Source organism: Manduca sexta, chromosome 20, assembly GCF_014839805.1.
Source record: "Manduca sexta isolate Smith_Timp_Sample1 chromosome 20, JHU_Msex_v1.0, whole genome shotgun sequence".
NCBI lineage: Eukaryota > Metazoa > Arthropoda > Insecta > Lepidoptera > Sphingidae > Manduca > Manduca sexta.
The window spans coordinates 13,297,189-13,324,014 of record NC_051134.1 but is presented as its reverse complement, the minus strand read 5'-3'; the positions used below and the strand labels follow the sequence as shown (position 1 = coordinate 13,324,014).

The window sequence follows — 26,826 nt, the reverse complement described above, 5'->3', positions numbered from 1 at the left end:
TTTTAAAAGTCAAAATGCTAATAAAAAAAAAGTAGTTTTCACTAAAGTTAAAATCGTGTCTAAAATCATTCGAAATCGTCTTCACAATTAAAAACAGAATAAAATACATCCGCACGTACAGAAATATGTAGCACAACTAAAAGATATAAGTTAAACGACAACTTCAACATAATATTATCAGCTATTCTTACAATACGAGAGGTTAGAAATAATAATAATAATAGCAGGCAGATGTTCTTTTGTTCCCTAATGGTCCCTTGGGTATTTGGGTATTAATGAGAGTACAAAAAAGTATTATGAACCTTATAAACACACGTTCTGATGACGTTGCAATGGACATTGCTTAACATTGAATTTCTTAACATTTTCGCTTATAACTTTTTATTTATAGTTCTACGACAAAAAGTTACTGGACCAAAGTTGTAGAGAATTTAATTTGCAACAAAAATGTGTATACATTTTTTTTGTCAGATAAATAGTTTAAGAGATATATCGTAAAAACCATTTCAACCCCTATTTTCAAGATGGCGGCCGTGGGACAAGGGTGGCGACCCCACAAACTTGGTTTTAGCTTTAGACTGACCTCCCTACACTTCAAAAAAATAAAATTGCGTCCTCTAAAAAACGCAAGGTAAGGCCTAAAAAATGTAACATTTCAATGGACTAATTTAATAGTGTTGGTTGCAATCAAAATAATGTGTACCTACTTTATAAACAGATGCATGAAATTTTTAGTGACAATCAATCAATTTTAGTGGAAATTTCATTATGAAATGAATAAACAATATCTACATTATAAAAAAAATTAACAACCAAAGTAAAGATAACATATTTAGTTATATGATGTTTAATTTCTTTTTCTCTATGAGTTAGAAATTTCGAGTAGATAGCTTCTAAAACCCACATAAAATACGACTAGCGTGCCTTGCTTGGAGCGCCTTAATGTGGCAAATTAAAATTTTCAATAAATCCAAGTGCCGTAATAAATAGCTTCAAATCGAAACCAATCAATTATCAAATCAATCTTGAAATGTTATAATTTCCTTCTAATCGAATATAATATGTATAATTTTGAGAAACTGTGCGAAAACACGAATATACTTAATATCTAGTGGTACCTTGAAAATTAATAACAAATGCTATGCTATTTATGATAATATAGGAATTTATTTACATTTATTAAAGCCAGATGTGATATTATTATTCATAAACGACCAATGTAATAAACAGTTATGTGATTAATGCTTATTTATTTACAAAAATATAAATGTAGAACAAAATAAACAAACAGGTTAATGATTATATGAATTATTTTGATGAGATTAGTACATTAATAGATTTATTATACACAAAACAGTAGACAGTATGTTTTATATGCTAAAAGTATTTTTTTAGAAGATAGACTGTAGTGGGCCGTCAGTAGACCTAATCAGACTGTCAGTAAAAGCTCTCATCAGATTGTGCTGTGATTGTGATATGTTTTGCGTTCATGTATTTTTTACCTATGTGACAATTCATTGACTAAGTTTATAAATTTCTCAGCAAATATAGTGATAATTCCAACATAAAAATATTGTGTATCGTACGAAACCCCTTAACATTAGTACCTGCGTCGATATGATTCGAATATTGTACCTGCTATGTTGTTCGATGTAGTCTGGTTTAAAAGCTATGTTTATGTTTAATTCATGTGAATTTTTATGAAAATCAACTTTATGATTAACGTCATTGACCTTTATTTAAACGATACATAATGTTTTTTAAAACTATTACACCAAAAAAGTCCTATCTGTGCAAAAATCACAACTATAAATAAAATGTATAATATAGCGCTCTGAATAACGGATATGGATTGTATACATCCTTTCTTGATTTAGCCGGGCGACCTTTCAAAAAGTGGGTGAGATACATTTTTTTATTTGGATGATTAAAAATAAAGATCATGAAGGATTATTAAGTAAGTGATAAAACACTATCCACTAGTTCTTACTTCATTTAGATTACTCGGAATCGTAGTCTAACATACTCAGCTATAGTAAAAATATAAATGAATAATACATTCCAATATAATACACTAAATGACCTAATAACAATTCGTTTAATTACACTATTTCATAAATGAGTAGCGTCATTGAAACCCAATTTTATGCAATTGTAAAGTGATAAGGCAATTTTATTATCTATCACAAAACTCTAAATATGTATTATAATATCTAACCTTATGTAATCATGACGTAGCAGCACTTTCATATTACATATCTATTACAGTGTGTACACTTTTTCAAAATACAGAATATTATTAATAATCTGGAAAATACTTCTAAACTTATTAAATAGTAGGAGATATATTTATTCATGCTTAAATAATCAATTCGGCATATAAATATAGTTAAAGCACTTTACGGCGAATATACTGTAATGTACCATGTCATGGTATTAACTTGCCTCAGCCGTCATCTATCTGTTTTGTATTGAATTCATGTTTCCCATTAAGTTCTGCTGTTTCTATTATAGTGTCCTTATCTTTTTCATTTGAATTATACGCGCTTGGCCCTATCAATGATAAAACAACTGGCAAGAATATTAATCCGTTAAATAGACCGAACAATATTACGAGAAGGAAAATTTTGAAGAATGACTGGAAAGTGTATGCCTTCGACATACTAAGAAGAGATAATGAGAGAAGCGTAGACCCACCTCCCAGTAAAACGGCTGTACCTATCGAGGTAACTGTTTTAAAAGCTCTGTCATTACGAGAACCTTCTGTAACAGTTAAAAATGTATGGCCGACATGGGCTGCGTAGTCTACACATAATCCTATAGCAAGTTCTAAGCCAATACAGCATACTATATCTACAGTCATGCCCCATCGCTGCATCCACCCTAACACATTGAGGATAGTTAGCGCTACACAAATAAATATCCACAAGCACATTTGAAGGTTCGTTATCAATATCACTGTACAGACCATTACACACACTAATGCTAATTCTATATTTCTCTCTACTTCAACGGCTATGATCTCATCAGTTACCCAATTACCGAAAACTTTTGACCAAACGCTGTGATAACGGTTACCGGTGGTAATATTTGTTTCTCTAACAATGTTTTTAACTTTATTCATTGCCGGTATATATTCTTCGGGTCCCTTAAATTTTGCAAAATTAAAATTCATAGTTGATCCAAGAATTCGCGTCGCAGGCTGACCGCATTGAAAGTTTTTTTCAAACTTAAAATTAACTTGAAATCTTCCTCCAACCGGACTGTACAAAAATCTCGATAAGTATCCATTAAATTCCGCTTCCGTTATGTTACCGTTTCTTAAATCACGACCATAATTTGATAAAACGTATTTTTGAAAATATTCTTCCCAAGCAACCACATCAGTAACAAACGATTTTTTGCTTATTTCTGACATCATATTATGTAGATTTGGTAATTCGCGTGTATAATTTAGATCTCCTAAAAATACTAGAGCCATGTTACCTTCCTCAGGGTAATATAGATCGACAGTATCGAGATACTGTTTGTAATATGTATCATCTGGAATAAACCACTTGGGATCAAATCTTTGTTCTAAACGTAATATAGCTTGAATGCTAAATCCCGTAACGATACACGTAAATAGAATAGTAAATACTTTCCCTGGCACAGTGAAAACAACATTTTTATAAAAACATTCAAACATTTTTTGCAATATCGTTTTTTCGGTTGAAATTCGAATTTCTTTTGTATGCTTGTAGCAAAAAAGAATACCATTGCGTTTAGCCTCTATTCTCATTACATCTAATGTAAAAACAGCAACATAAAACGTTACAGAGTAACAGAATATAAAAAACACACCCACTGCGGCATATATACAGAAAGACTTCAAGGAGGGTAATATTGTAATAGCACCGATAAGTAGAGCCACTACGTCAGTAAACGAAGTAATAACAATAGAAACGCCAGCGTGTTTTAACATAAGGCCTACTTTTACTGGCAGACTTTTCTTGGATTCAGACTCTGAAAGATTTTTCCAGCAGGCATTCATTACAAACATATCGTCTATACCGAGGCCCATTAGTAGAAATGGTAAAGATGAATGTACAGGGCCAAAAGAAGCACCGAACAAAGAGCACCAACTGACAGCTGAAACGTACGCCAGACCCACATTAAGTAACCCTACACTGCCTAAAGTCAATCTAATTTCTAGCCAGTTACACCGTGATAGAGCAAATTGTATATAGAAAAACATTAATAAAATGCCTAAAAATAATTTATCTAATTCATGAAACATCGCTTCGCCGCTTATATCAGCAAAACTGCGCCCAGCTTCATAGAATAGTTTGATGCCTGATTTATTGTCAGATATTGATTTCATTATTCTTAAAAATTCAGATTCCCATGACGCTAAAGGAACCGAAACCCAATCTTCCGTGCCGACTAAATTTCCAACCTCGTTTAAATCAACCTCTGACATGTTCACTTGAGTGAACCATGTTAGCATCAAGGAGCGAGCACTGATAATGTTTCCCTTTGTATCATATGTGATACCGCCCAACGTTTTTGCATAATCTACAGGAAATCCCGTTACAGGATTTGTCTTTACTTCATTCACCTTTGTTAAAATAGCATCCTTACTTATATTACTAATCACATTAAGATCGTTTTTCCAGATGTCTAATATATTGTGTTGGAGACAAGCAAGTTGAAAACTTTCTAAGAAACTACAATAAAACTCGTCCTCGACCCATAACGTGGGGTCCGAAAAGTCACTACCACTACTACCTGTATTGTTCACTGAGTTCGTAGCGTTTGACGTTGCAGATCTAGAATTTGTATCCATACTAAAAAAGTTAACTACTGGAATTTTGTAACACAAATCCGACAAAGAATATGTTTCACTGGCGTGAGTCACTGTAATGGAGTTTAATGCGTTGGTGATGTTGTAGACAGTCCGTAGCACATCGGGTTCGAGCACATTGTCTGCTGTCACTATCACCTTTTGAAAACGGAATCCCGTACCAAATGTATTTATGTACCAGTTCGTGTCATAATAATAGTCCGAATCCGGGGGCACCCACAGGTTTAAAGGATTTCTTTCTATATGAAATCTTAATAAACAAATCGTGCTGATACACACAAATAACAATGATCCAATTATTGTCTTCCATGGATGTCTCGCAACATTAACACCAAGCGAGAAAAACAATCTTTCCACAAAATGCACTGATTTTGAAGAAACAGCTTCCCACAATTGCTGCGGTGTTCTGATGGTCTTCTTTTTAGGCATATTATTGTATTTCACTGTACTTTTTGTATTCACTAATGTTTATTTAATATTGTTCACAAAAATATATTTTATTATTTATCATTATTTTCAAAGCTGCAATATTATTTGCGGAACTGTCATCGAAATTCATATTAGATTGAAAATTTTATATGCAAAACGAACTCAAAAGCGTCTTGATGTTTCGAGTAGTGTATGTTGTTATCGTCAATATGAACATGCGGCGAGCGCACGCCGACCACTACTAATGTTATCTTTGCTCTAACACCCCAAAGATGTGACTGCAAGTTGTGACGTAGCGCGGCGCGACGCGGCGCGGCATGGCAATTATCCAATTTTATTTTATCATTTGATAATGTCCGAGTCGTAGGAGACTCCCCACAAGATGAACGTTCTTCAGTTTTCGACGATGAACCTATGTACATACACGCACATATAAATATGTAAATTAATGACAACTTTTATCATTTGCTAAAAATATTACGTTAAAATCAGGTAAGCTACGAGTTATAAAAATGTGAATGACGATGATAAGGTTTGTTGTGGCGTATTTTCTTTAAACGTGATAAAAGTTTTTATAATTACAATATTATCTACTTGACCGTCATCCCTACGTGATGAACAGTTATAAAACTTGACATTTCAATACCTAGTTGTTAGTTATATTATTATGATAGGAAATCAGAATCGTTAGATTGTAACTTAGGTCAATGATTTTTTTTCGCCGCCGTAAACGTCGAGGCGCCGCGTCGCACGTGCCGCTGCCATTCTGACATGCTGCCAACTACTGGACATAATAATACTTAACATCTCATGTCTCAGGCGCAGTGGAATAAGTACCAAACAATACTTTTAAGATAAAAAGTGTTGGATGTTGTTTCTATTGTTTATGGGCGGTCGTATCGCTTACTTACCATTAGACCAACGGCTACCTCGTTTTGTCATTCAAAGCAATAAAAAAAATCTAATAATTTACTTGGATGAAATTGGGTACTAAGTACTTACCCTAAACATCATTTTTCTTAATCTTACAAATTATTTACAATACAAAGAAAACGCATCATCGATTGTTAATCCACGCTGAACAGAATTAGGAAATAAAATATGTACTTACTTAGTCATTTATTTAAGTTCTCCAGATGTCACTTTGCTGCAATAAGCTGACGTTAAGTAGTTTGTTTGGCCCTCCCAAGCAGCACTTTTAGGGTGATGGCAAAACATGTAAAACGTCGGGAAAAAATGATAATATAAAAAACACATAAAATATATCTTATTATGTTATTATGAAGGGGAAAAAGGAAAGTGCCATAAAATTATAAATAACTAACCTAATAATAGGTATGTAACATAAAGTTTCGACCCGATGTATATTATTTCGTCGTGTAGGGGACAATTGTACTACCTCTCGAATGTCCTACAACATTATTTCACCTGTATCACTCGTTAGTTTTTGCAGCTGTGCTACCAGCTTTGTGATTATATCGTTAAAAAAGGTGGATAAGGCCCCATTTTTTTAGTAGATGTCTGGTGGATTGGTGACAGGTGTTACTTTTAGTGTGAAGGAATTTTTTGCGGGTTCGACAAAAAAAGAGTTGGCAGCACTTAGTTTCATTTGTCAGTTGTCACTTCTCAGGGGAATGAATGACCAAAGAATGTTTGTTTCGTAGTTTACAGCGTGTGTGAAGTTTATCATATATCTTACATTTCTTTGCCTAATATTATGAAATTAGAATAGTTTTCATAGTAATTTATTAAAACAACTTCAGTGTAAACCCTAGATGTTGCAAAAATGTGGACAACAAAGACGTTTTTAACCAAAACAAAGCGCGGAAACATAATAAAAGTAAGGTTATATTTTAGCTAAGTATTTTAAAGTTAAGACTGAAGTTTTACTTGTACTATTATTACCTACTTGCTCTTATTTACTTCGTATTTTCTACCATTAGCGAATGTTATGAATACATATATTCTATTTCGTTTAGTGTTTGATTGGGTGGTTGTACTGTAATATTGCAAATCTTATCATACATTTTAAAATTTACAATGTTGTCAGTAACTAAAAAGTGGAGACATCACGGTCTCTACTTTTAATTAATTCTAAATTTTATTCATGATAAGCAATAATACTATTATGTTGATGTTTTGTAATCCTTGTGAGTAGTTGTAATTTGCTCATTATTATGTTTTTCTTTTAGGACCATGAACTAACAGTTCAAACTACTTAATTATTCCATGTAACTTATGCCATTTTATACACCAACATGTTAAAGATAGAATGAACAGAAAAAACACCAGCTCCCTTAGAATTTTTAATTAAGTAGTGTTTTGGTGTTGAAAGTTAGGACAAAGATGATATTTTATAATTTGCATTATTTGTTATAAGTTTAAATTTAATTCATTTTAAACCTTAATTCTGTTAGTAAACACTCTATCCATATGTAATAATATCTGCCGAATATATCGTAATATAACGATGTAACTAAATTGTTAATTAATAAATATCGTAAGTAGTATAGGTAATGTAATAATTCTTAATAAACTAGCTACTGTTCCAATGTACTCTAGATGCTAATTGTTTTTTTTTTTTTTTTTTTAGTAATGTATTATAATATGATCTCATTTTATGTTACCTTACAAACAAAGTCTATTGTGATAAAAAGCACTTCTGAGTGATCTCACGGGACCCCACGATACAGGCTTGCCTAGTGTGCGGACCGTTGTCAATAAATACATTGTTTCAATTCATACTTTAATGTAAAATTTCATACTTTGTATATTCATTACGTGTAAGATCTTTTGTGTTAAATAAAAATATTTTTCATTTTTTCAATATCTCAAAAATCATATTTAAGTTTGATATTTGTGATTGATTGAAAGACCAATTAAAAACACAGACTGCCATGATGTGATTATCCTACATACTAACGGGACTAGCATTCAGTGTCACATTTTTTATAACAATGTTTTTGCAGATTGTGAGGGAACATTACTTGCGGGATGATTTACTGTGTGGTTCTGCCGCTTGCAACGCTTGCCCTCATAAAGATGATGAATTAGTTTTGGAGGCTGAACCAACATCCATCTGTGCATTATTTGACTACCCACACTATTTGATATTGGACACAAATGTAGTTCTACATCAAATTGACATTCTTGAAGAAGATGCATTGAAAAATGTTATAATTCTGCAAACGGTATTGGAGGAAGTGAAACACAGGAATACAGCAGTGTTTCAGAGATTGTTAGAAATAATAAGCAATAAGAGTAGGAAGTTTTATTCATTTGTCAATGAACACCATAAGTGAGTATTTTAATATTTATTATTGAAACTGTTAATAAAGATTTTATGTGCATAACATTTTCTCTAATGGTTTATCACATTCTTGGGTTAAAAATACAATAATAATTCAGGAAATATTATAAGCCTCCTTGGCCAAATATAAACATTAATACAAACAAACTTCAGCTTTATATCATCCTATAGATAAGACGGAAGCCGATTATGTTCCTCAACTTTGATGATTTAAAAAAATATGTTATAAGAAAATTAATAAATCTTATTTTACCAATTATCTGCCTACAACATGTATTCAGTATTTTATTAAATAGGAGAAAAGTAGCCCAATAAACCGAATACCAAATAGTAACTGAATATTCATTGCAAGTCCACTAAAAACATTTTGTTTGATTAAGATTTTTATTATAAGATTAATAGGGTACCGGACTCATTTTTGTTCTTTACTATTATCAAATATTTACATAATATAAATTATAACATAGAAGGAATTATTAAAATCTGGTAAAAAATCAACAAGTTATAAGTCTTTGAATTTCGTTGGAAGGGGTAATTAACAAGAAACAGAAAAGAGACGACATACCCACATGTGACGTCATCGGGAATTACGACGCGTGCGAAAGAAAGAGATGAAGCGATATCCCCACATCGTGCCCAATTCTGCACATTGCAATATTTTAAATATGAATTACTTGCTCATTTTTTTACCAATTTTTATGCAGTTTTCGCAGGAGTGCTTCTTTTTCGTATTATTAACCATTACATATAGAATAATGTACAAAATCAAGCATAGGCCGGTCCCCTATCTATAAAAATGCATGTCAAAATTATTTTTCTTTCAGTATATTAAGTATTTGTTGTTATTGCTACTTTATCCTTTTTGAATTCTATTTAAGAGACACTTACATTGAACGAAATCCTGGCGAGAAACAGAATGATAGAAACGACAGGGCTATTCGGCGGGCTTCCGCATGGTATGAGGCCCACTTGAGTATAAACAGTGTTGTTGGACAGTCTCCGAGGATAGTGTTGCTGACAGATGATGAAAAAAACAGAAATATTGCTCAAGATGAAGGCATTGTCTGTTGCAATGGTACTTGAATATGTTTAAAATATTGTATAATTTAAATACCAGATATTTACACTTATTAATAATGTAACTTTTTAAACAATTCAGTGAAAATTAAATTTTGTCAGCGAATTTCATAATACATAAATCAATTCTAGTATTGTCTGTGCAAGTATTGATGTTATCCTGGGTTCAATTCACGGGATAAATAATACTAATACTAATAATAGGGTTTGTCAAATTAACACTGAATTATGATCATTACTTAAGTAGCTTACATGTTTAGTTTAACTGTCAATTTACATCTTAGGAGTAACGAGCGAGCTCAAGTATTTTAATTGTAGTATGATTTATTTACAGTCAAAGATTATATAGAAAATGTATCAGGGTTTGTTGGACTCAGTGATAAGTTATCAAAGAATGTTATACCGGAAAGTTGTTCAAAGGACGCTCTGTACCCTGCCCACTTGACACCCACACAAGTACATGAAGGTATAAGGAACGGCAAGCTTTATCAAGGTACATTTCATGCGTCCCGTGATAATTTCTTGGAGGGCACTGCAAACATCAATGGATTTGATAAGCCTGTGAGTAAATTATTTATTGTTTTCTTATTGTTCTCATTTGGATTAAGGTGATATCTAGGGTATATCATTGAGGTTGTGTTTATTACATTGATAGATGTGGTACAGGTGCAGATAAATTATTTAAAACTTATTACTTTTTGCCAGAACGCATTATGGTGTTTACAATGTTGAAGATAAATTTCTTCAACACTTTCTTCGCTACAATGCATTAATTATTATAGTATGTCATTTACATAAGATTGGATTTATTGTTATAAATACAACAATATAGTCATGTGTTTAAACATTCTTCACCAGATCCTACTACAAGGGCACATAGGTATCAATAGAGCTGTAGATGGTGATGTAGTTGCCATTGAACTTCTACCAGAAGAAGAATGGCGTAGGCCTAGTGACATTGTTTTAGAAGACAAGGCTGATGACCCTGGAGATTTTTTGGAGGAGGAGACCCTTCTTTTAAACTCGGTGAAAGCTGATAAGGCGAAGGAAGAAATCACTCCCACAGGGAAAGTGGTTGGCATTATTAGAAGGAAATGGAGGCAATATTGCGGTATTTTGATGCCGAGCCGGCTACCTGGTAATTTTTCTTCTCTTAACACCATGGAAGTATGAGTAAATTACATATGTTTAAAAGAAGATGCAGGCAATTTAACCTCCTATAACGCGTGTTATTTCAATGTTCTTTGCTAAGAAATATTTAAATACAATTGCTGTAAGAAAATTCGCATCTATATAATTCCTTTATAGTTTGTGCCCTTCTTTCCATTCATATATTAACATATTTATTTTATTCAGCGATCAATGTTCCTAATTGTCAGTATTTCAAATTTATTTATAATTTAAAGTTCAGCAAACGCACATGGGTTTGCTGAACTTCAATCATACATAATATGATGTGATGGAGTTGTTGTTGATTGTTGAGGCGCGACGCGTCACCTGTTCACGCCGGCGGAGAAGCGCATCCCGCGCGTGCGCATCGAGACGCGGCAGAGCGACGCGCTCGCGGCGCAGCGCATCCTCGTCGCGCTCGACTCGTGGCCGCGCAACAGCCGCTACCCGCTCGGACACTTCGTGCGCGCGCTCGGACCCATAGGTCGGTACACTCGCGCACTAAATGCCACACAATACACGGTACTCACTCCGACGTACGTCTACGCCATCGAGACAGTAAATTCTTATCAGATAACCTTGAGTGTACCGGGGGGAAGGGGGCGGGGAGCTAGCACCCGGGGATTCCACCTGAGTACATTATTTTCTGAGTACGTTTTTATGTAATATATTGATTTATTAGGACCACATATATGAAATTTTTGCTTTATCCCCCCTAGAACAAAAGTTTAAAATTGCCCACCATAAGTTCAGAACTAGGTTCGCCCATAAAAATAATACATTAAATAGGTTTGCAAATATACTTTAAACAATTAATAACGTTAATTGATTTACGTAAAGGTGACAAGAACGCGGAGAATGAAGTTATCCTTCTAGAACATGACGTACCTCATGCGCGATTCAGCGAAGCTGTGCTGTCTTGTCTGCCTCCAGATAACTGGACGATACCCGAAGAGGTAAGCATTGTTTTTAATATTCGTGTCCCTATCGTAGGCACACCTGGGGTGGATGGGGGTTGTACTAATAAGAATTTAGCACCCCAAAATGTTGAGGCATCTAATTATTACCAAATCGATGTGTTGTTTGTATCTCGGCTCACTTTTTTCCTGGACATGATATGGCTGGGTACGCCTTTGTTATGTACTTGAAGGCGATATTTATTACATCCAATTGCTTATAATAAGACGTTTTCTTTATGCAGGTCGACTTTTACACAATTCGTTTTGACTTTGATATATTAAGATCTATTTATGTTTCGATGCCGTCTGTTAGATCATAATCATCGTTCGACGTCAGCCGTTGATAAGCTCAAGTTAACAGAGGCGTAGCCAGGGCGAGGGGGGTCATAGCCGCACGAGTTAAGGCCGCCATTGAAATGGTTGCGGTCAATTTTCGATCGGCCTCGGCAGCGAAAACCCACGCTACCTGGCTGGTTTTACCTTATCAAACTTATTAGGCACTGTAGTGGCGGTTGACGAATAAATACTTTTTTATTACTCTTAATTATATAAAACTAAGTGTTGGTCGGGATTCCACCCGCCCGCGTTTCCACTGCATAAATCCTTAAAACACTACGACGCCAACGGCATTCATTTTTAGAATGTCATTTTAAAAAATCCATTGTTCCATGGTCCACTAGTGTGTCAAATTTTATCCAAATCCTTTAAGTTTTTTTATCGTTTTCATATTTTCACAAAGTTTAGAATTTATAATATTGGTAAAAAAATAAGCAATATAATATGCATAATGAGATAGATTATCCGTGAAGGTACGTGTTTTGATAGTTCCAAACATGTATTTTGATCGACACGTGTAACATGTCATGACTTTATTGATTTAATGAACATATTCATAGACACGAGTAAAGATTTAGAACTTAGACGTGACTAGAAACCGGTTATTGATGTGTAACTATTTTGATATTTTTGCACACGCCTCATTAATCAATTATCCGAGAAAAAAATAATCTATATTTAGTGTTGCCAAACGTCCCGTATTTACCGGGACGTCTGGTATTTTAGGCACATTTTGAAATGTCCCAGCGGGACAGACTGTCCCGTAAATCGATCGATCTACGATTGACAAGTACTCATACAAGCAACGTTTGCATTTTCGTATACATATCAATATGACTGGTTTTTAATAAATTTAATGATAAGTGTGTTGATATCTGTTTTTAATTACGATTAGACTTGTATTGGTTATTACAAATATGTTAAAATGAATAAAAATATTTTAAATCTGACTCGATCCTCGAAAAAAAAAACATGTCACAAAATAGTTTTGTTTCTTATTTGTTCCGGGTAAAAAACTTAAATTACTTCAATTATGTAGCACCCTACCTATATTCCAGGTTTAGTCTCTGTGTGCTGAGGGCTTATTTTGATAGACTAATCAGGCGGTTTATGTGTTGATTTATAATAAACATCTGTACAATGTACATATAGTGAGAGGCTCTATTCTCTCTACGAGGGCATATATAAACAAAGGACAGCTTTTATAGCCTTTATATACTTAGTCTGGCCATAAATACTGTTACACTTAATTATAAAAAAATATTACATTTGAATTTCGAATCTGTCATTTTTATACGATTGTTCATTGTGTTTTCTCATTTTGGCGCCAATACATTGTAAAATATTTTGCGATATTAAAATGGTGTGGGGTGATAAAGAGAACCGAATCGCTGTGATAGCATTACACAAAGTAGGTATGGAGCCAAATGCAATTTTTAAAACTCTCCATACACTTGGTATTAGTAAAATGTTTGTGTACCGGGCTATTAATAGGTACAATGAGACCTCCTCTGTTTGTGACAGAAAAGATCTGGCCGTCCACGTAGTGTTCGTACGAAAAAGGTGGTCAAAGCAGTAAGGGAAAGAATTCGAAGAAATCCTGTCCGAAAGCAAAAGATTTTATCTCGGGAAATGAAGATAGCACCTAGAACCATGTCGCGTATTTTAAAAGATGACTTAGGACTTGCAGCCTATAAGAGACGCACTGGCCATTTCTTAACTGATAATTTAAAGAAGAATAGGGTGGTAAAATCGAAACAACTACTGAAGCGGTACGCAAAGGGAGGTCACAGAAAAATTTTGTTTACGGATGAGAAAATTTTTACAATTGAGCAACATTTTAACAAACAAAATGACCGTATTTATGCTCAAAGCTCTAAGGAAGCTTCCCAATTAGTCGACAGAGTGCAACGTGGACATTATCCGACTTCAGTGATGGTTTGGTGGGGTGTTAGCTATGAAGGAGTGACTGAGCCATATTTTTGTGAAAAGGTATCAAAACATCGGCACAAGTGTATCAAGATACCATTCTTGAGAAGGTAGTTAAGCCCCTTAACATCACCATGTTCAATAACCAAGTATGGTCCTTCCAGCAAGACTCGGCGCCGGGTCATAAAGCTCGGTCCACGCAGTCTTGGTTGGAATCGAACGTTTCGGACTTCATCAGAGCTGAAGACTGGCCGTCGTCTAGTCCCGATCTTAATCCGCTGGATTATGATTTGTGGTCAGTTTTAGAGAGTACAGCTTGCTCTAAACGCCATGATAATTTGAGTCCCTAAAACAATCTATACGATTGGCAGTGAAGAATTTTCCCATGGAAAGAGTGCGTGCTTCTATTGATAACTGGCCTCATCGTTTAAAGGACTGTATTGCAGCCAATGGAGACCACTTCGAATAAGCTTTTTATATTTTTAATTGTTTTATATTTATGTATTAAACTGACACACTGTAAAAGTAATAAATGTTATTTGCAGTTAACAATTTTCTTTTTTCTTTATTACAATATTTATGGCAAGACTAGGTATATTTATAGCTTTTTTAAGAAAAAGAGTCAAAAAATCTCATATTTAGTCACATCCGCCTCTAAGATGTCGATCCAATAGAGCACGGATTCCATTGAAAAAACACGGAATTGCCGCCGTAAACGGTCTAAGGCCTCTCTGACTATACGAACATCTTTGCAAATTTTTACATACATACAATAAAAATCCTATTATATTTCTGGATTCATCTAAGACATTAAATAAAATGTTTTGTGAAGGTCGTTTAATATTACATTAAACAACTTGACCGTTATTAGAACCTTATATAATGAGATAGGCACTTCCGATTTCCGTTGTATTTTACCTCCTTCTCTTCCTTGTATTGCTGTCTCTTTCGCACCCCTCCTACCACCAGGCGTGGTGGGGGGCGCTGCGAACCTTATGGTTGCAGCGGCCATGATCATCATTGGCTTGAAAATTTCCGTTGTGTTAACTTGTGCTTTTAAAAAAGTGCTACAAGATATTTCAATCTTTCATTACAAAATAATAGGTGTTATAAAGTGAGAAGAATTGTGAAATATACCTCGAAACTACAGCACGTAAGTTGCACAAGACAAATTTCATAATTTCTATAACGGTGTTACCGTTCCGTATATATATATATATATATTAATTTTAATAACTCCTTGTGTTTTAACGTTCGATATTGTGTATTTCTACCTTACGATTCAAAAATTCTCAACGGTTTTTCTTTAGCAAAATTGAATATCTTTTTGTTTAGGGTAGTAATATGAATACCAATAACGACGTTGTTAAGTCAAACGAAGCAGCGATGGCTAGTACTTCTAGCGTTAAATATCGTGTCGTTAATCAGCGATCAAGTAGTAGCAGCAGTACTAGTTCAAGTTCGTCTTCTTCGTCCTCTTCACAATCCCAGCGGGATTCAAAGAAAAAGCGATCAAGTCGTCGTCATTCTAAAAGACAAAAACATGATCGTCGCCTTTTAGAAAAATTATCCAGAGAAATGAGTGAATTAAGAAAAAATATAATTAGCCATGATGATAGAAACAACTTGGACAACAATGAGTATATTTCAGACGTTAGTCGGGATCTTTACGATGAGTGTTATGCCCCTGCCTCGCAGGCGTTACCGTCTTCTAGATCTGATTCTGTAGTGATACCCGATCTGTCATATTGTATCGAGACTAAATTAAAAGAACCCGCTATGCCGCAAACTCCACAAGAGTATTTAAAAATTTTAGATGAGATTCAACGATTTGGTAATAGCACGTGGTCGGATATACGATATGCAGACACCCAAAAACTGTATAATCATTCACCTGGATTTACAGAGTTAGGAACAAACGAGGAGGTGTTGGCGTATGACAATACACGCCACCTGGGTTACTCTGATAAATCCTATGCTGCTTTTACCTTTTGTATCCTCAAACAAAAAGAGGTTTTTCTTAATACCCTACGTAGTTTATTAGTATGGGCTAAGACATCTGATGCATCACTGTTGCATCTTAATGATAAAATTGAGGAGCTATTTTTAAAAGGCGATTTTCATAAAGTCTCTACTGACCTGCTACAATTAGCTTGCGGTCACAGAGCAGAGACTATAGAGATGAGAAGGGATGGTATCCTTAAATATGCCAGAGATCCTTTGACAAAAGCGGCTTTAAATAAAATACCGCCGTCCAATACTCATATTTTTAACTCCGAGTCATTTACTGCCATTTTAGAAAAAGCCGGTGGAGTAAGGAAAGTTTTCTGGCCACTAAAATTGTCTAATATGAGACATGCTTCTAGAGCTAAACTTGATAACTCTGCACGGCACCCCTCGCAGGGGCAAGCCTGTTATTACGCACCATCGCGTGGTGCTTCTGGTTACTGTTGTAATCCAGCTCCTGCTGCTCACATACAGTATCACCATAACCAACCCTCGCAGGGTGGACACCAAAGCCATTACTCTACGAGAGGGCGCAATAACTATAATCAAGGGCATACTTATAACCCTAATAACAGGTCTGGTTCATTTCGAACTCGCGGTTCGAAACCAGGGCACTCGAATGAAAGAGGCCAAAAACGCTCGTTTTCACCCTCTTACAACAAGGGCAATAAAAGACGGAGACAATGACTCACCGCAGTTTCAAGCGGGACAACTAGCGCTACACCAGTCATTGGAAATCGATGGGAGCTCCAGATTTCATTCTAAAAATAATAAAAGGGTATCGAATACCGTTCTTACAAAAACCACCTATGAGAATGCCAGTTTTAAAAAACCATCATTGTCGCACATTAGAATCAATGGAAATGTCTGCAGTTATTCAACAAATGAAACTGCAAGGCGTTCTAAAGACGGTGGCTCCCTCTCCAAGCTTTGTATCATCTCTATTCCTGGTTCCGAAGAGCGATGGGACCCTTCGTCCTGTGTTCAACCTCAGGCTACTAAATTAATTTGTGGTAACGAACAGGTTCCGCTTAATAAATATGTACCGAGTCCCAGATTTCCTCCAACCCCGGGATTGGATGTGCAAAGTAGACTTGTCACAAGCATATTTCAATCTGCCGATAGCTCCATCACACAGACGGTTTCTACGTCTCATTAACAAGAACGAACCTTTAGATATGACTTGCCTACCCTTCGGTCTCAGCACAGCACCAAAAGTCTTCGCGTGCCTCTCGAACTGGATAGCGCAAATTCTTCGAGAAAAAGGTGCAAGGATAATTGTTTATCTGGACGATTTCCTCATTGCACATCAAAACCGGAAAATTTTAAGGAAGCATGTAAACATGTTGTTGGATACCCTTCAGTCACTGGGATTCAGAGTAAATTTCGAGAAGTCTGTTCTTGTCCCGAGTCAAAACATATCCTTTCTAGGCATTGTTTGGGATCCTTGGACAAATTGCAAAGTCTTGCCAGCAGAAAAGTCTGCTACCATTGTAGACAGAGTCTCTCAGTTCATAAAAAACGGCGACGCCACTCGAAAGGAACTCCAGAGCTTAGTAGGTCTGTTAAATTTTGCCAGTTTTGTGGTACCACGGGGCAGACTCAATCATCGAGCGACTCTTTGTCATTTAAACAAACTACCAGAGTTTGTAGACTCAACCAGGTACCATCTCCCCTCGAGGGTCATAAAGGAAATGCATTGGTGGTTACAAAATTGCCATCTTTCAACACTGGTACATATACCACCACCTACACATTTCCTGACTACCGATGCCTCGGATCTAGCATGGGGAGCACAACTCGACAACCATTTTATGTCGGGAAATTGGAACAAAGCGGAAGAGTCCCTACATTGCAACATGAAGGAGTTGCTAACCATTTTAAAAGTCCTGGAAATTCACGCACCGAGCATGAATCACAGTTCCGTTTTGATCCAATCGGACAATCGTTCCGCGATCGCTTATCTCCGAAACGAAGGCGGGACCAAATCACAATCGCTAACAAATCTAACCAATCAGATTCTGTGTGTCCTGGACAAATACCAAATTCAGTACCGAATTTATTATATTCCCGGGAAATACAACAATCACGCAGATTGCCTGTCGAGACTCCGAGAGCCTCCGGAATGGCACTTACTCCCGAGATGCACAGAAATGATCTTTACAAAAATGGGAATTCCGGTGATCGACCTGTTCGCATCCAAAACTGCTCGAGTAGTAGACTCGAACCTGAAACAGTTCCTAGTCGACACGAGGAGCGGGTTACCACCTCCCAAAGTACAGGACATGGTTCTGGAAGTGTGGAAATGTGGGGTGGTCTGAGTCTATAAATTCATGGAATCCTAATCAAATATAGTTACTTAAATCTTCTTGGCGACCTTCCTCTTGGAAATCATATAAGGTTGCCTGGAACCGTTGGTTAATGTGGACTAACCGTCACCAGATAAACTCGGTACGGCCCAGCGGAGCACAATTAGCTCAATTCTTAGCAGATTTGCACCTTCATTATAAATTTTCATACAATACTATCCTTTTTCATAAATCCGTAGTATCCACATTATGTAATACTGACTTATCAGGTAAATTGGGTCGAGATGTTCTGGTTAAACATATTTTAAAATCTATATCTCTGAAAAACCTTAAGGCAACGAAGCCTCCTATCTGGGACATAAATATACTCGCTGATTACTTGGTCAATTATTTAATTAACAGTGACAATATTTTTCAGACTGTTCGGCATACAGCAACATTGTTAATATTATGTTCAGGTCGTAGAATTCACGATTTGACATTGTTAGATATAAGTGATGCCCATTGTATTATTAAGGATGATTCTATTATCTTTTGGCCCCTTTTCGGGTCTAAAACAGACTGCCGTGAATATAGACAATCAGGTTGGAAATTTTAGTGAATTCCGACAATCAAAATTTGGACCCTGTTTTTTGGATTAAGAAAACTATGGCTATATTAATGGAACGACGTAGCAAATGTAACTCTTCCAATTTATTTACAACTTTACGGGGCTCGCCAAAACCAGCATCTCGCACTGTGATTGCCGGGTGGATCAAATCTCTCATAAGAGAGGCCGGAATAACTGAATCCCCAGGTAGCATGCGATCCGCCGTTGCATCTAGAAACTTTGTTGACAATGTCCCTCTTGATGAAATTCTGGCCAGGGGGAATTGGAAATCTGTTAATACGTTTCAAAATTTCTATCGTCGTGAGATTATTGTAAATAGTAATAAGTCGTCTGTTACTACCTTGTTTAATCCTGTATAATGGGTGAGGTAGTAAATCATCTAATTAATTATATTTTATATTAAACATGTTCAATATGTAGTGGTAAATATTGTTTTTCGCACCCTTTTTTATTACCATTTCTATATATTATTTTATGTTAATCTATACATATTTCTTTAATCACATTGGCTCTTCCACCAGGCGATAACAAACAGGTCTCATTATATAAGGTTCTAATAACGGTCAAGTTGTTTAATAGACGCGTTTTACCTGAAAATAAAACGCATATTAAACTACTTACCCTTATTAGAACCTTACTTTTTATCTCTGCCTGGTATAATTCGACGCAATGATGATCATGGCCGCTGCAACCATAAGGTTCGCAGCGCCCCCCACCACGCCTGGTGGTAGGAGGGGTGCGAAAGAGACAGCAATACAAGGAAGAGAAGGAGGTAAAATACAACGGAAATCGGAAGTGCCTATCTCATTATATAAGGTTCTAATAAGGGTAAGTAGTTTAATATGCGTTTTATTTTCAGGTAAAACGCGTCTAATATAATGTTATTGACCTTTAGAACTAATAAGACAATACAATAGTTTGTCATATTTTTTTTTTAAATATGACCATAAAAAATATAGCCGTGATGCGGTTGGCAATAAGAATTGAAGCGCCAAAAAAATTTTCGCGTTCTATACAATAATGTGTCTGGCAATGATTGACAATGAATAGTTTAAAAATAAATTAAGTAATGACAATTTTTTCTCTTTATTTTTTGGGAAGTTTAAGAGTACATAATTTTTTCGGTACCATGGCATGTCTTTATTTAGGTGTAAAAAATATTTTTGATTTTTAAGAACATATCTTACTTGTTTTATCATAATGCTTTTACCATTGAAGTGTTATGTTAAGTGCGAAGTGTGCAGAGGCAGTGCCTTCTCATTTCGCTGAGCTTTGTTCCATGATTACGTCCTGTCCGCCTTTACAGGGCAATTAATACACTGTTTTATTCTAGGAAATAAAAAAACGAGTAGATCTCCGTTCGATCGTCGTGTGTTCCGTGGACCCGCCCGGCTGCACGGACATCGACGACGCGCTGCACGCGCGCGCGCTGGCGGGCGCGACGCGCGACGGGCTCAAGCGGTTCGAGGTGGGCGTGCACATCGCGGACGTCACGTACTTCGTGCGCCCCGACACGCCGCTCGACAAGGAGGCCGCGGCCAGGTCCACCACCGTGTACCTGGTGGATCGAAGGATCGATATGGTTCCAGGTACAATATCAACATCATTTTTTTATATCAATTTATTACACATACAGACACACGTGCGCCAGCGCTCGTACACACGCACTTACGCACACACCCACACATGTACACGAGCACACACTCTCTCAGGCACATTGTTGCGTTTTTGCCGAAGGGGTGGGCAGAGGCGCAACGAGTGCACCCACATTTCGCCTATAGTCCTATCAAATAAAATTCTAGTTTTTAGGCTGATACATGGAATCATCTAGGACTTTAAGTTTAAATTTCGTAAAGTTTTTAATGGATACTACAATACAATGTTACTAATTACATAATTGACCTGCAAAACCATACAGAATAGCATCATTCATTTTTTTTAATATAATCCATATAAATAAAACATAGCTGACGTGCGGTTAGCAACAAATATTGTAGTGATAAATAAATTGTTTTCGCGTTGTATTCGATCACGTGTCTGGCAATGATTGACAATGAATAGTTACAAAAAGAAGTTAAGTAATGACTACATTTTATTATTTTTTTCTAAATGCAATTTATTATTTGATTCGTATATTTCTTTTCATTTCCATTTTCAAACTGTCCACCACTCAATATTGATAAATATATTTGTTCGTAAATTATTGTACAATTTTGTGTAAAATAAAAAAAAATACAAATCGGTTTATAAATGACCATTGCCATTAAGTAACAAACATTAAAAAAATACACGTCGAATTGAGAACTTCCTCCTTTTTTTTAAGTCGGTAAAATGTTTTTTTTTTTGTGTGTTCGTTAGATCTGTTGAGTTCGAACTTGTGCTCGTTGCGCGGCGGTGAAGAGAGACTTGCTTTCTCCTGCGTGTGGGAGATTGATGAAAATGCTAATATTTTGGCCACGAGGTTTCACAAGAGCGTCATAAAGGTAAGCCTAACTATTATTTTATGTACTTCGATATTCATGAAAATAATTACAAAGCCAAATAGCATGGCTTGTGCTAAAAAGTAAAAATGACTCAAATGAAAAATAATACGCATTGAAGTTTTTTTTTGTGATTGCGGGTATTTGTGGGTAATCATTGTTGTGTTCCGGTTTGAAGGACATTGTAGCCAGTGTAACTACTGGACATAATGAGACTTAACATCTGATGTCTCAGGATGGCGAGTGCGGTGGAATACCGAACAATACTTTATAATTCAAAGCGTTGGATAGTGTTTCTACTGTTTATGGGCGGTCGTATCGCTTACCATCAGGCGAACGGCAAGCTCGTCTCGTCATTCAAAGAAATAAAATAAAAAAAAATGAACGATAAACCTATGATCAATTTGCAAAATAAAACTCAATACTTATATTTCGTATGCGGTCTTAACATTTTTGGCATTATCACTCGCAAATGATGTTTAGATAAAACTTATCGGTTTAGCACTGACCTCGGTAAGCATAACTGATTGTATTCCGGTTTCGGAAAATCATTATGTAAGGACGCGATAATTTCTATTCTGTCCAAGGCTGTTCCTTATATCTATATTATCGATGTTTTAAACCGTTTTAACGTCATCGACATAGATTGATATCGGATTATTAGGATTCTAAATAAGCTTTAAATATTTGTTTTAATAGTACTATGTGTATTTTATCTTGCATTACTCTACATATTTTTAAAATATAAGCCAAAGGGATGAACTTGTGAAATTTAAGAACATGTGAAATTAAGCTTTTGTTCATATTCAAATAAACAATAGTCTAAACTATCCCGCCCTCATACTCGTGTATTGTAACTTCTGTATGACGGGATCAACAGTGGCTCGCATTGTAGTACCCTGAACTATATAGTCGACCAGTTTAATCTCTTAAACCCACGAAGAAATTAATTAAATACGTAGATAGAGAGATGTTGGAAATTATCCATATGCCCTTTATAGAAAGAAAAATGTTAAGTTTTAATATAAAAAAATTAAAGCGAGGTATTAATAAAGCGGTCATGGAGTGATTGCACGAAGGATTAGAAACCTTCACATCCTCGTGACTAGAAATAAAAAAAAATATGGTAAAATCATCAAGATTGGTTTTATTTCAATAATAATATATAAAAAATAATATCAGCCCTGTATTATATACTTGCCCACTGCTGAGCACGGGCCTCCTCTACTACTTTTTTTTATTTCAATGTCTAACTACAAAGTAAAGAAATAGTTATATGCTAACGTGTCCAGTCAGCTGCGGCGATGACGTACGAGGAGGCGCAGCTCGCGATCGACGACTCGTCCCGCGCGGACGCGGTGGCAACGTCCCTGCGCACGCTCAGCGCACTCGCCAAGCAACTCAAGCGCAAGCGACTCGACCAGGGCGCCCTGCTCCTCGCCTCGCCTGAGATCAGGTTCCAGGTGAGTGTGATTCATAAATCAATCTTAAGGTTATAGCTTAAGGTCCATTTTCATACATTTTGTTTCACCTTTAATCTGGGTAACTAAACAAGTATTGACAAGTAAAGAATTTAAATTCACGTCTAGTTAGTGATTAGTTCTCGCAGTTGAAAGAAAAACGTAAAAATAATGCATGGATATTTCGGCCTTTAAAATTTAATACGACGAAATTTTAAAGGCCGAAATATCCATGCATATTAATTATTTTTACGTTTTTCTTTCAACTGCGAGAACTAACACTAAGTAAATTCTTTACTGTCAACTGTTTAATTACTGAAACAAATAAACCTATAACTAATCGCTTAGATTAGCGAGAAAACTTGCAAAAGTCGACTTTCGCGAAAAGTTTTTACCGTATAAACAATCACGGCATTGACTTCTGGCAATTTCGAAACTTGCAGGACTTGCGGCAAGTCGCATTTGTATAGAAATATTGCGGTTTAATTCAATTTAATATTTCAAGCTTTGTTTTCTTAGATCTAACGTAAACGTATTTAAAAAAAATTCGCTTCTTAAATTTCATAGGACTCAAAACTATCCATTGAGTTTATATTTTGTTAATTTTTTTGTCTCGAATCAGGCGGTAAATTATACTTTATCAGATTCTTTCTAATAGCCTAAATGATAGTTTATCAACTGTTGTCAATTGGCAACAGTAAACATTTTTTTTTTTTTGTGGCGATAAGTAGTTTGGGTTTTTCTAATTCTAATCTAAAAATTTGGTAATCTAGGATTCTCTCGTTGATTGTTTTTTTTTTTTTTTTTTTTTTAATCTTTATTTAAGGAGCTTGGTCGTTATTTCACGACTATGTCATTAGAACAAATGTACTCTTGCTGTCATCTTCTTTTCGACGTCTTAATGGAAAACCAAAAAATATTGAGTTATGATTTGAACACTACAGTGGCGTGGAATTATTTGTTATTTGTATGGTGATGACAAAATCGACCTTTCTCACATCGTAGGGATGTATATTGGACCGAGATGATCTAGGCGATTTTTGTGTGCACTAGTATGTTCCTGCCTTACCAAACAGGGTAAAGGCGTGAAGTTATTTAAATCATTATTTTTTAGTTTACTATTTAAATATCTCCAATAAAGGCTACACGAATATTATAAAAATAATGGTATAAAATTCTAAGATAGGATGCACGAAAGCGCTGTATTACCTTTGTTTCTAATCTTTACAATTGTGAATAACAAACTCAACAATTTTAAATGCCTTCGAAGTAATGTGTAATATATATCAAATTTTAATTTGATATCGATTGAAATACCAAGGTCGCGAATCGTGTCTAATTACTTATGTTAATTCTAGACAATAAATAACTCAGATAATTATCGGTTATTATTCATTGCATTGGTACAAAAATTGTGATAATGCGTCATCACTTACGAGATAGCGTCGTGACTTATCGTATTACTCTTGTAATTTTTTGCTTGTTACGAATGATTTGTACAATAATGTATTGTGATAACAATGAATCATAAGTTTTATAATATTGTGCACTATGTCATGATATAGTATATATGCACTGAGCAGGCCACCTAATTGTCACATCGCAGGCGTGTAGCGCTGCATTTGTATTATTATGTATTGCATTCACCAGATGTGACAATAAACCTCTTTTCTTTCTTTTGTATATACCCTTTTTATCCACGTGCGACGCCATCCTGTTCTGGGAGATCAGTTTTGGGCAAATTTTGTTAGAAACAGTATTGACCGGCATAGTATTAGCACACTAGACCTACTACCCAAAGCAAATATAATCTGTCATTAGACCTATCAGCAAATTTGCGACTTGGATGTCCCTAGTCTAAAATTTTAGAATATTTTGTGCTAAATTAGAATAAAACACGTGCAAGACAATCGTCATTATTTTAATAGCTGCACAATTAAATAGGTACGTCATTTTTTGCTACGAGGGATAGCAGAGGTGCAAACAGGGCAACTCTTTTCGCCTGTGTGTTCCGTCCCATGAAAGGGGCGAGTATATTAAAATATTGGGCAGAAATTCCAGACTCCGTGCTGATAATGAGTAGAAACATTATAACTTTTGCCCGCCCTGGAATTTTTATAAATATTTTTTTTAATGTTTATTACAGGTGGATTCCGAAACGCATGACCCCATAGAAGTGCAGGCGAAGAAACTGGTGGACACGAACTCGATGGTGGAAGAGTTCATGTTGCTGGCCAACATCAGCGTGGCGGAGAAGTTGCTGCAGGACTTCCCGCAGTGTGCACTCCTGAGGAGGCATCCTGCCCCCCCTCCTGCGAACTTCGACACCTTCCTCAAAGCGGCTAGGCAACAGGCAAGATATTTATTTGTCCTTATAGCAAAGTTATTATATCTTGAGGTTTCTATTATAGTGTGGGCTAAAGTTTGTTTTTATAGCATAAGTTTGTAAATGAACCTTCCGATATCGGTTGCCTATACGCCAATAAATATGATTTCTGCTGCCCATAACACCTACGTCTACAATACGTATAAATTCATAGACGCGCTGACGCTTCTAAAGTAAAGGGTATGTCTATTTGAAAGGAAACAGACATAGGGAAGGAGAGAAGGTTGTTGGAGTCTTAACTCACACTTAGTCTCACACACCGTACGGAATGTAAGCTTTCTTTCCAACTCGGTTTTTGTCGGTCAGTGGTATAAGCCTTATAAAATCTTCGTGTATTCCTCTTATAGCAGATATACAAAATATATATTTTTGCGTTTAGAGTTTTAACTCATATTTTCGTAAGCATGTCGTCGAAACATGCTTAGCGATGTGGTTATGTCCGTTCGTCACTGTCCGGTAGGATACAAAATATAAGATGAGATAAAAATTGTTTTACGGATGCTACGTCCGTTGTGCAAAGTTCATAAAAAATCAATTGTCAATCAATACAGTCGGATGTTGTACAGTTTTATCAGAAATGTTCAATATATAAAGCTTTATGATTTCAATTTATTTGTTAATATATTATGTGCCATTGGCGTTTGACAAAATGCGCGCTGGAAATTCATAGTTAAGACGGGACAACGTCTGTCGGGTCAACTAGTCAACAATAAAAGTAGCCATGTTAACTTTATATAATACGTATTTTATATTTAACCAAACATCGAAATATAATCAATGGAAAAAGCGAAATTGGTTAATAACTTCCTAGAATTCTCGAACTTCTACACCACATCTATAGTATTAGTAGAATATTTAGGGATGGGATGGTGGTGGAATAGTTAGGGATACGAAATATTAATATTCGTTCATCGATGTTGCTAAGTGCAAGTACTTCAGAAGATTAAAGATGAAACTGATTTGATTATGTAGTTCTACATAGACGATGTCAGACATCTGTCAGAACAGACGATAAAGGTTTCAGCTTATTTTGAAAGTGATTTATTATTGTTTTTGTAATCAGTTGTGGAGATTTTGAATAAGATTATATTGTATAAGGTGTGCACTTCAAATTATGTTTTTTTGTTATAAATTAAATTAAAACAGCTTTATGGAAAGGTTTTTTTTCTCTAGGGTCTATACAATATAATTTGTCGAGAATCATTAGCACAATCCATTGCACTGAATTTTAACATATTATGTTATGTTTTATCCTAAAAACATATTAATATTCGTCAAGCTGGTTACCTTTTGTATTAATAAAAAATCAGCACGTGTCAGTCTCTCCGTGATAGCTACTACTACAGCCGACCGTTAAAAGCACACCCTTCCCCACCCCGCGGCCCCGCACACGTCCCGCTCGCTCCTTGCGGTGGCGTAGGCGGTGTGCTTGTGCTTGTGCACGTCAATATATATCCCCTATAAAAGTAAAAATATATATAAATATATAATTATTCAATCACAGATGCCAAGCGTTTA

The 26,826-nt window shown here is 35.6% G+C and overlaps 3 protein-coding genes across 4 annotated transcripts in view; 1 reads left to right on the top strand and 2 right to left on the bottom strand.

Annotated features, from left to right (window-relative positions):
• LOC115456418 overlaps nucleotides 1-26,826 on the bottom strand; it is a 344,631-nt gene that overhangs the window by 215,036 nt on the left and 102,769 nt on the right. The gene's annotated exons all lie outside the window — the stretch shown is intronic.
• On the bottom strand, nucleotides 852-6,550 carry LOC119189875 (NPC intracellular cholesterol transporter 1-like). The gene is made up of 2 exons (XM_037440585.1): nucleotides 6,387-6,550; nucleotides 852-5,687 (listed from the first exon to the last, which is right to left on the bottom strand). The coding sequence occupies exon 2, from the start codon at nucleotides 5,273-5,275 to the stop codon at nucleotides 2,447-2,449; it is 2,829 nt and encodes a 942-aa protein (XP_037296482.1). The 5' UTR covers nucleotides 5,276-5,687; nucleotides 6,387-6,550; the 3' UTR covers nucleotides 852-2,446.
• Nucleotides 6,811-26,826, top strand: part of LOC119189957 — a 28,655-nt gene continuing 8,639 nt past the window's right edge. Inside the window, exons 1-11 of the mRNA XM_037440797.1 lie at nucleotides 6,811-7,115; nucleotides 8,245-8,573; nucleotides 9,464-9,660; nucleotides 9,997-10,223; nucleotides 10,521-10,800; nucleotides 11,146-11,316; nucleotides 11,673-11,788; nucleotides 20,316-20,571; nucleotides 21,341-21,465; nucleotides 22,755-22,925; nucleotides 25,069-25,275. Of these exons, the coding sequence (XP_037296694.1) occupies nucleotides 7,062-7,115; nucleotides 8,245-8,573; nucleotides 9,464-9,660; nucleotides 9,997-10,223; nucleotides 10,521-10,800; nucleotides 11,146-11,316; nucleotides 11,673-11,788; nucleotides 20,316-20,571; nucleotides 21,341-21,465; nucleotides 22,755-22,925; nucleotides 25,069-25,275 (2,133 nt within the window). The 5' untranslated portion in view covers nucleotides 6,811-7,061. The remainder of the gene's footprint in view (nucleotides 7,116-8,244; nucleotides 8,574-9,463; nucleotides 9,661-9,996; nucleotides 10,224-10,520; nucleotides 10,801-11,145; nucleotides 11,317-11,672; nucleotides 11,789-20,315; nucleotides 20,572-21,340; nucleotides 21,466-22,754; nucleotides 22,926-25,068; nucleotides 25,276-26,826) is intronic.

What these genes read in the sequence shown, in the direction of transcription:
- LOC119189875 (XM_037440585.1), bottom strand. Translation starts at nt 5,275, where the DNA reads ATGCCTAAAAAGAAGACCATCAGAACACCGCAGCAATTGTGGGAAGCT.